General features: G+C 43.3%; 1 protein-coding gene across 2 annotated transcripts in view; it reads left to right on the top strand.

The window, feature by feature from the left end:
- The window catches only part of SAE1 (SUMO1 activating enzyme subunit 1), a 78,516-nt gene that overhangs the window by 61,730 nt on the left and 4,519 nt on the right, over positions 1-12,267 (top strand). For both annotated transcript variants that reach the window (XM_081108192.1, XM_081108193.1), the window contains exons 7-8: positions 2,064-2,208; positions 11,827-11,896. In XM_081108192.1, the coding sequence (XP_080964318.1) occupies positions 2,064-2,208; positions 11,827-11,896 (215 nt within the window). The remainder of the gene's footprint in view (positions 1-2,063; positions 2,209-11,826; positions 11,897-12,267) is intronic.

Here is a 12,267-nt window from a genome sequence, read left to right on the forward strand (position 1 = left end):
CCCTGTCCACGTGGTTGCCACTGAGCCTTGAATTGTGCAGTATGAGCGGCTGTACTTGGCATTGCGTCCGTCATCTGCTCAGGCAGCGCTGACACTCATTCTGGGTTTGTGGTTCTGTCCTCTCAGAAGCGATAGATGGAGCAGCGCTGACGTTCAGGGCAGTTTGCTCGGAGTATCCTCTGCTTTGGCTGGACTAGACTAGCAGGTTTCCAGATTCCTTTGTCTTCACAGGACACTGTTGGACAGGAGGTTGGGTCTAAACGGGGATTAACTGCCTCTTCTGCTGTCTCCTCCACCCTCCCCCAAAAGCTTCTGTGATTGCATTTATTTACTCCAAATGGAATTCCAGCAACACATCTGCAGAGGTAGAAGCTAAGCTCAGGTGAAGGCAGATCAGTTTAGTAGCATCCAAATGGTCATTGGCCTTGAGTTGACTGCCAAGTGATTCGGTACAATCGAGGGTTCTAGGAGCTGTGTTCTTACAAAGAGGAGAGTCATGTTTCCAGATGGCAAACCATGTCCAAAACAGGTGTCCTAAGCACACATACACACGCCCCTGTTTTTAAACCTGCGATGTGCAGAGCCCGACCTGGGCATTAGGAAGTTGCCAGAGAAGCAGACCCGGGCCTTTCTCTGGCTGTAGCACCGAGAATGGCATAGCACAGGAGCAGGCCTTGTCTTCTACCTGGGCCTCTGTGGTTTCGGATCTTCTTGGAATACTTTGTAATCAATCCCTTTATGAACGTCTCAGACTTGGACCATCTGTTGTGACTCCTGAATTCTCTGTTCTCTGCCCATCGCCTTCACATGTGCAGACACCAAGACTCACTCGCCTTCCCTTGCACCTGCGATGCCTGGGTCTGCCGGGCACACGGTGAGTGCTTGGCCTTGCTGGCTGAGTGAGTGAATGTGTACTCTTTCTTGGAGCGGGTTCTCAACCCAGGCTGCTCATCACCAGAACTCTGTGAGTCTTAAGAAAACAAGTAGAAAGAAGGACTCATTTCTTACTCTGGGGTGAGTTCCAAATGCATTTTTAAAGAGCCTCACAGCAATTGCCTGAGTTTTCAGTCCACCTTTATTTTTAGGGAGGCGCCCGTTGTACCGATGGAGAGTATAATTTGCCGAATCAGTTGACTTTTTCAGTTCGCAAATAATGATGAAACTTAAATGGAAGCACTTTGTAAACTGTAAAGTCCTCTCCAGATACAAGGTGCTATCTCATAGCAGCCAGGGATCCACTTGTCTCCGTCTCCGCTGATACACAGTCTGTGTGACAAGGAGGAGGAGGAGTGCCCCAGAGACCGCTGTGCGCCTGCCTTGGGGAGCACGTGGGGAACAAGAACACCGCCTGCCCAGCTCGCGGTGAACATTGTGGACGGTGCAGTGGAGGAGAAGGGGTTGGCATTTGATGGACCTTATCGTGCTCCTGCCTGTGTGTTTTTGGTTGGGCTAAAAGTTCAAGGCTTGTTAGAGTCTTGTTTCACAGTAGCTCTGATTTGCCACCATCCTCTCAACCTCTCTCTGGTTCAAAAGCAAAATTAAACACTCGTTTCTGGAGGTTGATGAATTGTTGTACTAAGGGAGGTTTTGTTTGCAATGACTTGCCTGTCTGATGAGTCTGAGCGTTTGGCTGGCCTTTCTGGCTGAAGCAGCCCTTTGAACTGATGCCTAGAATGCATGCCTCCCGCCCCTGACCTCTCTTCTGGGCCAGAGTCGGGCCTTTTCCCTCTGCTGGAAGTTCCCCGCTTCTCCCCAAACACATTCACTCAGTCGTGCTTCCTCGGGGAAGCCTTACCCGGCACCACCGTGTGGGTAGTGCAGACCCTCTGCTATACCGTCCTGGCACTCATCGCAGTCATGGTAGTTATCTTTGTAATTATTTGATTGCCTTTCTGACTGTATTTGTTGAATAAATGAAAAGTGTATTCCCTTTCACTTGGCCCACATTTTAATTAATGTATAATTCCTAGAGAATGAAAAAAAACCCCACTTAATTCTCCACGTCGACAAGCATTTATTATGAAAAGACTTGCTTTTTAACCTCCTTCTTTTTCCTTCCCCAGTGCTCCTGAAGTTCCGCACGGATAAGGGAAGAGACCCTAGTTGTGATACCTTTGGGGAAGATTCTGAGCTGTTGCTCCAGATTCGAAACGATGTGCTTGACTCCCTGGGTGTTAATCCTGACCTGCTTCCTGAAGACTTTGTCAGGTTGGTCTCGGCATTTATTAGTTTGGCCTGGATTGATAAACATCTGCGTATTTGCCTTAAGTTGGGGAGGTGCTTTACTGAGACCAAAAGCCCTGAGGGGAGCCCCCTGGGCCACGTTCTGCCAACTTCGCAGGCCTCTGCCTCTCCGTTGGTGTAGCCACAGCGTGTGAGAAAGAGATGTGCAGATTGTTTGTTCAGTAGTTAAATGGTTCAGAATTCAAGGTAGTGTAAAATCTGTATGCACTAGTGCAGCGGTTCTCAACCTGTGGGTCGCCTAAGACCATCCTGCATATCAGATATTGACATGACGATTCATAACAGTAGCAACATGACAGTGATGAAGTAGCAACAAAAATAATTGTATGGTTGGGTCACAACATGAGGAACTGTATTTAAAGGGCCAGAAGGTTGAGAACCACTGCACTATTGTGTACCTTTTTCACTTCAGTGTCTTCTGGGGTGTTTCCCGATCAGTACATAGATTCCTCTCTCGTTTCCCCAGCTCTGTATAGTATTCCAGCACAGGAGCAGTAGCGGTCACTGAACCAGTCCCCTGCAGCCTCGAGTTGTGGCCAGGCTTTTGTTACCATGTATGCTGCAGTATATGGCCTTGTGTGTGCAGGCGCACCTGCAGGGTAAATTGATAGATAGTAGCTGAGTCAGAAGAGTGATTTATTACTTGGTAGATATTACCCCAGTGCCCTCCACTGATGGCTCACCAGTGTCTACTCTCAGCAGCAAGGACAGTTGTGTTCCCAGCATCCTCTCTCTTGGGCACTTGGAGGTTTTCACCTTGGTGACCAGTCTGATTGGAGAAGTCCAAACAGTGACTAGGCCAGGAGCCCCTTCCAGGCAGTTCTGAGATCATCAGTGCACTCTTGTTTTCTTTCATTGTCTTAGGGAAAAGCTCCTAAATTGCTTTGCTGTGCCTAGCCTGTAGCAGTAATAATAATGGCTGCAATTTATTGAGCATGTATTATGTACATGTTCTCTCTTCACAACAATTCTTTTTATAGGTGAGAAAAAGTTAAAGTTCAGGAAAGTTAAGTGCCTAATCCAAGGTTTATATGTATAGCTAATGGCAACAGTACCACGTATTGAAGATGTTCTATGCTTTACCACATTTAATTGCCACAATATCCCCTTGAGGTATGATTATTTTCCCATTATTTAAATGAAGAAACTGAGGCTCAGAAAGACTTTTCTATCACTTGCTCAAGGTTTTAGTAAGTAGCCAACCAAGACCTCACCCAAGTCTCACCATGTAATCTGGTCGTAGCATGCTTCTTTGGTTTTCTTCTAGCAATAAAGTGAGTCAGAGTCCCTTCTCCAGTCGTTTCTTTCTCGTGTCTGGGCACCGTGTTTAGGCAGTAGCAGACCCCACCGGGTTTAGGGCCAGCAGTAGCCTTTGGGGTGCTTTGGTCAGTTGTACGGGGAGTTCAGGGCTAATGACACTGCAGGCTGGGCTCCCAGCCGTGCACGCATGTCTTGGTAAAGAGAGGACAGTACGTGGAAAGCAAGTGTTACCTGCTCTGGCTCATGCAGGGCTCCGTTTGCAGGAGACGCTGCCAGGGGGACCAGGCCGCCGAGCAGACCCGCGCCTGGCCGTGCGTATGCAGCCAGCTGACTAATTTGGGCATTTAGAGTGAGTGGCATGGCTCTGTCGCGAAAGTGGCCGCGGCCCTGCTCCGCAGAAGAGAAAGCCACCACCTAACTGCTAACGGCCTAACTAGCTGCTGGCTGGTTTTCTCTCCAAAGTGCTTCCTTCCCCTCCCACCTGCTCTGCGGAAACCACTTTCCCATGTCCGGGTCCTCATGTGCTCAGGTGTTCCCGCGCTATTGCTCTTTAAGTAAGAGGGGTTTGGTGGCTCTTCGAGGCCTGACATGGGATGGGGTGTCTGGCTGCTCAGGCACCCTCACAGATTGCCCACTGCCAGCTCGGAGCAGGGCTGCGCACTTGAGTAGGGAAGGCTGTGCACAAGTCTCCGTTTCCCTCATCTGTCCTGGTGTGCTTGCGCTGTGCTTTATGTGACCTTAGTTATTCTCTTTTTAGAGAGCTTTATTGCTTTTCTGATTAGGAAAGTCACAGATGCCTGTTGCCAGAAAATGTAGAAGGGAAGAAAAGGATCACCCACGGTCCCACCATTGAGAAGTAGCCACAGCTAACATTTCGGGGTTTAGACTCACAGATTTCTGAGTATATTTACCCATACGTGTTCTCCTTTCTAAAGTCAAAATGAGATCAGATTTTCCATGCAATCACCCTCTTTTTTCAGCATGTCATGCCTATTTATGTCAAAATACAGATCCATGTCCTTGTCTGACACATGGTTATTTATTCATCCATCACCTTATCAGTGGGTATTTAAGTTGTTTGTAGCTTTTCACTATTATATATGTTTATGACGAACATTCATAAATTATATATGTAAATATAACTTTTACTGTTTAAAATTTTTATTGTGGTTAAGTATACACAACATAAAATATAACATCTTAACCATTGAGTACATTCACATTGCTGTACAACCACCACCACCTTCCACTAACTTCCCTTTCTGTCTTCTCCAAGCCCATGGCAACTTCTGTCTTCTACCTCTATAAACTTGGCTATTCTAGGTATCTCATATAAATGGATTCATACATTTATGAATTTGTCCTTTTGTGAACTTAACTGTTTTTTTAAAATACAGAATAATATACATGTTATGGAAAAATCAGTACAGAATAAATTCTAAGGTGAACGTGAAAACCACTTGTAATTCCATTACCCAGGGAAAATTACTGATGACTGGTACTGTGTCTTCTACATTTTCTATCAGAGCATAAGTAAAATCAATAAAATCCTTTGTAGATTTTTTTTTAAGACTCATTTATTGTTAGCAAGGGTGGTGGGAAAAGTTGCAACCTTTTTAGTGAACACTTTGGAAATATGTATCAAGAATCATTAAAATGTTCCCTGTTTGACACAGTAATTCTTCCCCTTACTAATAAGATTATACCATAAAGAAATAATTTGAGCAAACTTTTATGTACAAAACATACTTATTATATTTTAAAAAAGAGAAATTGGAGAAGCAATTAAAGAGTTATTGATAGCTCTGGCCAAGTAGCTCAGTTGGTTAGAGCATCGTCCTGATACACCAAGTTTGCGGGTCCAATCCCCAGTCAGGGCACATACAAGAATCAACCAATGAATGCATAAATAAGTGGAAGAAGAAATCTCTCTCTCTTTCTCTCTCTCTCTCTCTCCCTCTCCCTCTCCCCCTCCCCCTCTCCCTAAAAACCAGTCAATAATTTTTTTAAAAAAGAAATGCAGGACAATGCAATATTATGCATGGATTTAAAATGATGCTTTTTGTCCTGGCCAGTGTGGTTCAGTTGCTTGCAGTGTCGTACCGTACATCCAAAGGTTGTGGGTTCAATCTCTGGTTGTGATGCAGAGGCAACCGATTGATGTTTCTGTCTCTCTCTCTGTTTCTGTCTCTCCCTCTCCCTTCCTCTCTCTAAAATCAATTTTTAAAATGGTATTTACCATGGAAAATGTCAAGCATACAGAAAAATGAAAGACTAGTATAGTAGTGAATACCTATATACCGCTCAGCTAGATTCAGTTGCTAATATTTTGCTTTTATTTTGGGGGAGAGGAGCATGATACAGACACGAGGCTTTAATATACTGCATCCAAATTCATCTCTTGCATTTGGTTCTGTGTCTCTTAATCAAGGGGCTGGCAAACTATAGCTTGCCACCTGTTTTTGTAAACAATGTTTCATTTCATACCTACTCGTGTATTATCTGTGACAGCTTTTATAGAGTTTTTACAACTTTACAACAGCAGACTTAAAGAGTTTAAACAGACCATATGTCCTATAAATTCAAAAAATTTACTGTCTGATTTTTCACACACAGTTTTCCAACTCTTGATCTAGAACAGTTTACCACTTTTTGGTATTATTATTATTATTATTATTAGTCCGGTCCAGTTATATTGTAGAGTATCTCATATTATGGATTTGTCTGGTTGCTTCTTGAGATGTTTGTTTTGTCTTATTTAATTTCCATTATTTAGACTCCCATACAGTAAAATTCATTTTTCTTTTTTTTATTCATTTCAGAGAGGAAGGGAGAGGGAGAGAGAGATAGAAACATCAATGATGAGAGAAGATCATTAATTGGCTGCCTCCTGCACACCCCCCACTGGGGACCGAGCCTGCAACCTGGGCATGTGCCCTTGACGGGAACTGAACCCGGGACCCTTAAGTCCGAAGACCTATGCTCTATCCACTGAGCCAAACTGGCTAGGGCTAAAATTCATGTTTGTTTCCTCATATGTTTTTTAAAGCTTATATACAGCAAAATTTATTTATTTTTGTTACACAGTTCTATGAACCATGTGTATTTTGTTGTTATTGTTAATCCTCATTTGAGGATATTTTTCCCCATTGATTTTTAGAGAGAATGAAGGGTGTGAAGTTGAGGGGGGAGTGGAGAGAGAGAGAGAAACATCAGTGTGAGACACATTGATTGGTTGGCTCCCACACTCACCCCAACCAGGGCCGGGGATCAAACCTGCAACCCAAGTATGTGCCCTTAACCGGAAATCAAACCCGAGACCCTTTGGTGCATGGGCCGGCGCTCTAACCGCTGAGCATGCTGGCCAGAGCTGTGTGTGTGTGTTGTTTTTATTTTTACAGTTCCATGAATTTTTACAAAGACATAGAGTTAGGTAACCATCACCACAATCAAGATACAGGAAAGTTTCATCACCTCAAAAAGTTCCCTTGTGGTGCCTTGTAGTCAGCACCTTCCCCACCACTAATAGCTGATCCATTCTCTATTCCTGTACTTCTGCCTTTCCCAGTAATATAATATACAGGCATACCTCAGAGATAGGGGGCTCAAGGTTCCAGACCACCGTAATAACTCGAGTATCACAGTAAGTGAGTTGTAATCTTTTGCTGGTGGAGGGTCTTACAAGAGTTCTTTATATATTCTAGATACAAGTCCTCTTTTCATATATAACTAACAAGATTTCCTCCCATTTTGTGGATTGTCTTCTTACTTTCTTAATGGTATCCTGTGTGGGGTTTTTTTAGTTGGTATTTGTGTGTGTGTGTGTGTGTGTGTGTGTGTGTGTTGTTAATCCTCACCCGAGGATATTTTCCCATTAATTTTTATTATTATTATTATTATTATTTTATTTTTTTAAGAGCGAGTGTGTGTGTGGAAGTGAGGGGGAGAGACACAGAGAGAAACATCAATGTGAGGGAGACACATCAATTGGTTGCCTCCCACACGTGCCCTTGATCGGATTTGAACCCGGGACCCTTCAGTCCATGGGCCGATGCTCTATCCACTTAGCCAAACTGGCTGGGGCTTTAATGGTATCCTTTGAAGTTTAATTTTAATGAAATACAGTTTATCTATTTTCTTTTTTCACACATCCTTCTGGTATCACACCACCTAATCTAAGGTCATAAAGATTTATTCCTGTATGTTTTCTTCTAAGAGTTTTCTAGTTTTAACTTTCACATTTAGGTCTGTGATCCATATTCAAGTTAACTTTTGTACAAGCTGTGAGGTAGGGGCTCCCTTTCATTCTTCTGTATGTGGAGACCCAAAAGTCCCAGTACCATTTGTTATAAAGACTTTTTCATTCCCCTTGAGTGGTCTAGGCATGCTGGTCAAAAATTAATTGACCATATATGTATGTATTTATTTCTGGACTCTCAGTTCTATTTCATTTATCTGTATGTCTGTTGTTTGATTTGTTTTGTTACTTTTTTTGATTTTTGTTAATCTTCACCCAAGGATATTTTTCCATTGCTTTTTAGAGAGAGTGGATGGGAGGAGGTTGAGGGGAAGAGAGAGGGGGAAGGAAACATCGATGTGAGAGCAAGCTGGCGTTCTAACCATTGAACACACTGGTCAGGGCTGTGTATCTGTTTTTATGCCAATATAATGTGATGTTGATTACTATAGCTTTGTTAGTAGTAAGTTTTTAAATTGGGACACATGAATTCCTCAACTTTCTATTTTATTTTATTTTTTAATCTTTATCTGAGGACATGTTTACTGATTTTAGAGATAGAGGAAGGGAAACATCAATGTGAAAGAGAAATATCGTTTGGTTGTCTTCTGTACACACTTTGGGCATCAAACCCGCAACCTAAATATGTTTCCTGACTGGGAATCGAACCTGCAACCTTTTGGTATATGGGACTACACTCCAACCAACTGAGCCATCTGACCAGGACCAACTTTGTTCTTCTTTTTGCAAGATTATTTTGGCTATTCTGGATCTCTTGTATTCCCATAGGAATATTAGGATGGATTTTGCCATTAATACAAAACAGGCACCTGGAATTTTGATATAGTTATTTCTGTCAGATATATAATTTTGGGAGTATTGCTCTCTTAACATTATTAAGTCTTCTGATCCATGTACATGAGATATATTTTCATTTATTTAGGTCATTTATTTCTTTCAACAATACATTGTAGTTGTTGTTTTTTTAATTAAATCTTTATTGTTGAAAGTATTACGTATGTTCCTTTTTTACTCCATGGACCCCTTCTAGCTCGCCCCTGCCCAGGCCTTCACCACCCTACTGTCTGTGTCCATGTGGTATGCATATATGCATAGAAGTTCTTTGGTTGATCACTTACCACCCACCCGCCCCCACCTTCCCTCTGAGATTCCACAGTCTGTTCTGTGCTTCTGTGTCTCTGGATCTATTTTGTTCATCAACTTATTTTGTACATTAGATTCCACATAGGAGTGATATCAGGTGATACTTGTCTTTCTCTGACTGGCTTATTTCGCTTAGCATAATACTCTCCAGGTATATATTGTAGTCTTCAAAATTTGTTTTACACCTCTGTTGTTAAATTTATTTCTAAATATTTTATTTTGGATGCTACTATGAGTGGAATTCTTAACTTCATTTTTACAATGTTCAGTACTAATGAATAAAAATACAATTGATTTTTCTATGTTTATTCTATATCCTGTAAGCCTTGCTAATTAATTTAATCGTCCAAGTAATTTTTCTGTGAATTCCTTAGTATTTTCTATATGCCAGATCATGTTATCTGTGAATATGTATTGCTTCTTCCTTTCCAATCTGAGGTCTCTTATTTCTCTTCTCCTTCCTAAACTGCCCTGGCTAGAACTTCAGTACAATGTCCAGTAGAAGTGGTGAGAGCCGACATCGGTATCTTGTTCCTGACCTTGGGAAAGCAGCTTTCAGTCTTTCACCATTGAGTGGGTGACAGCTATGAATTTTTCATAGATGCCCTGTATCGAGTTGCAGAAGTTTTCCTCTATGTTTCTGGTTTGGTTTGCTAGCATTTAGTTAAGAGAATATACTTAGCTGTGGCCAGTATTCTCGGTGGTTAGAGCATTGGCCCGCCCACCGAAAGGTCTCATGTTTGATTCCCAGTGAAGGCCCATACCTGGGTTGCAGGTTTGCTCCCTGACCCTGGTTGGAGCGCATGTGGGGAGACTACCAGTTGAAGCATCTATCACATCTATGTTTCTCTTTCTCTCTCCCCCCCCCCCCCTTCCTTCCTTCCATTCACTCTCTGAAAATAAATGGAAAAAATAGCCTCTGATGAGGATTAACAAACAAAAATAAGAATAATAATATACTTTAAATTTTTTCAATTTGATTTTTTTTTTTTAAATTTATCGGTTTGAGAGAGAAAAACATTGATTTGTTGTTTCACTCGTTTATGCACTTTGGTTGATTCCTGCATGTACTCTGACCAGGGATTGAACTGCAACCTAGGCGTATCGAGAAGACATTTTAACTATCTGAGCTACCTGGCCAGGACACGATCATATACTTTAAGAGAGAAAAGGCAGAATGTCACATTGTGTGGCATGATCACAAGAGATTGTTTTTTTTGTTTTTGTTTATTTTATATATATATTTTTTGTTTTGATTTTTTACAGAGAGGAAGGGAGAGGGATAGAGAGTTAGAAACGTCGATGAGAGAGAAACATCGATCAGCTGCCTCCTGCACATCCCCCACTGGGGATGTGCCCGCAACCCAGGTACATGCCCTTGACCGGAATCAAACCTGGGACCCTTCAGTCCATAGGCTGACGTTCTATCCACCGAGCCAAACCAGTTTTGGCAAGAGAATACGTGTTTTTTGTTTTGTTTTGTTTTGTTTTTTAATAAAAGGGGAAATTCTGGCATTTGATTATCTTTGAGTAGTAGAATTCTGAGTGATAGTGTTTCTTTGTGATAGTTCTCTATGTTTTATAGTTCTATAATAGACCTTGATAAACAGTAGGAAAAGTTACCTCTGGCTGAACAGAGGGAGTACTGATCCTGGCTGGGGTTGGGGTGGGGAGGTAGAAGGTAGAAGTTGGTGGAAGGTGGAAGTTGTGATAATAGCCTTTCTAAAGGGCTTTTTTTTAAAGGGGCAAAATGTATCAGAACCCAGATGTATGATTGCAATGTTGAACAGTCTAAATATCCATCAGATTATAGTGTGGAATGAATAATAGTTGATATTATTTGGGTTTAAAATAGTATATGTTTAGCCCTGCCAGCATGGTTCAGTGGTCGAGTGTCGACTTATGCACCAGGAGGTCATGGTTTGATTCCTAGTCAAGGCACTTGCCCGGGTTGCATTGTGGGCTCAGTCCCCAGTGGGGGGCGTGCAGGACGCAGCCAATCAATGATTCTCTCCCATCATTGATGTTTCTATCTCTTTTTTCCTCTCCCTTCATTTCTGAAATAAAAATATGTATATATGTTAAAAGGAGAATCATCGATCAGCTGCCTCCTGCATGCCCCACACTGGGGATGGAGCCTGCAACCTGGGCATGTGCCCTTGACTGGAATCGAACCCGGAACCCTTCAGTCCACAGGCTGGAGCTCTAGCCACTGAACCAAACTAGCCAGGGCTGGAGGTGGTCTCTTGATCATAGGGTTCCTTTGGGAAGCTGCAACTTGTCTATGTCCCAGTTTGTTCATTTAAGAAATATCTTTGAGTTTAGGGCTAGGAACCGGGGAAGTAGTGGAAGATAGGGTTTAGCTACCCAGGATGGGTGATTTGAAGGGTTGGTGACAGTATCAGCTAACATTTGTCCTCTGGCCCAAGAAGGGCTGGCATCTATGTGGGTAGTGAAGACTGTTTTCTATCCCCATACTTTCATATCAGATCCCAAATTTCCCATGCCTCCTGCATGTTAACACAGGCCTTCTCCCTGACCTGTGTCTGGGAATAGCATATGGAACCCACCGCCCATTGTGGGTAAGGATAGAATTGCTAGAATGTGACCGGGGCACTGACACATCTGATATTTGAAGGACCTTATTTTTAGGATGCACAGATATAGTCTTTCCTTTAACCTAAAAAAAAAAAAAAAAAGTGTTGTGAAACAGCTCCTGCCTGCCAAGGTTCAAAGGTCTCCCAGCCACCATCTGACCCCTGGACTGGATTTAACCTTCACGCCTAGATGCCAGCATTAGCACTGCTGTCGGAATTGACTCCCTGGCAGATGTTTCATTCAGGCAGCCCTTTGCCGGCCCTTCTACATGTCCTACCCCCTTTCTGTTCCTCCGTGTTCATTTCACTTGTCTTCCCTTCTAGGTTCTGCTTCTCCGAGATGGCTCCTGTGTGTGCAGTGGTTGGAGGGGTCTTGGCCCAGGAAATCGTGAAGGTAAGCAGTCGCTGTGGAGACGACAGTTCATCCCCCGCACACCTTGTAGATGTGCCGAGAGGGCGCTGGGCTCTCTGGGCTCCCTGGTTTCTCTGACCCCGCTCGTCCTTGTTTCATGCCCCGCCCTTCCCCTTCCTTCCCTTTTCCAGCCCAGGTGGGCATTCAGCAAGTGACCTCTGAGTGCTGCTCTGTGCTGAGCCCAGAGCTGGACATAGTACTGCCCCCCACCCCAGCTGACCTGCCCAGGGGGCTGGTGCTGATGCTGTTGGCCAACTATTCTCTTCTCCTGGCTCTAGGAAGTGGGTGCTGTCGTGATGCCCTCTTAAGGAAGGACACTGCTGAGGCCCTGAGAGGGACTCCAGTCCGTGCTC

This window comes from Myotis nattereri, assembly GCF_964212035.1.
Source record: "Myotis nattereri genome assembly, chromosome: 15".
In the NCBI taxonomy this organism is placed as follows: Eukaryota; Metazoa; Chordata; class Mammalia; order Chiroptera; family Vespertilionidae; genus Myotis; species Myotis nattereri.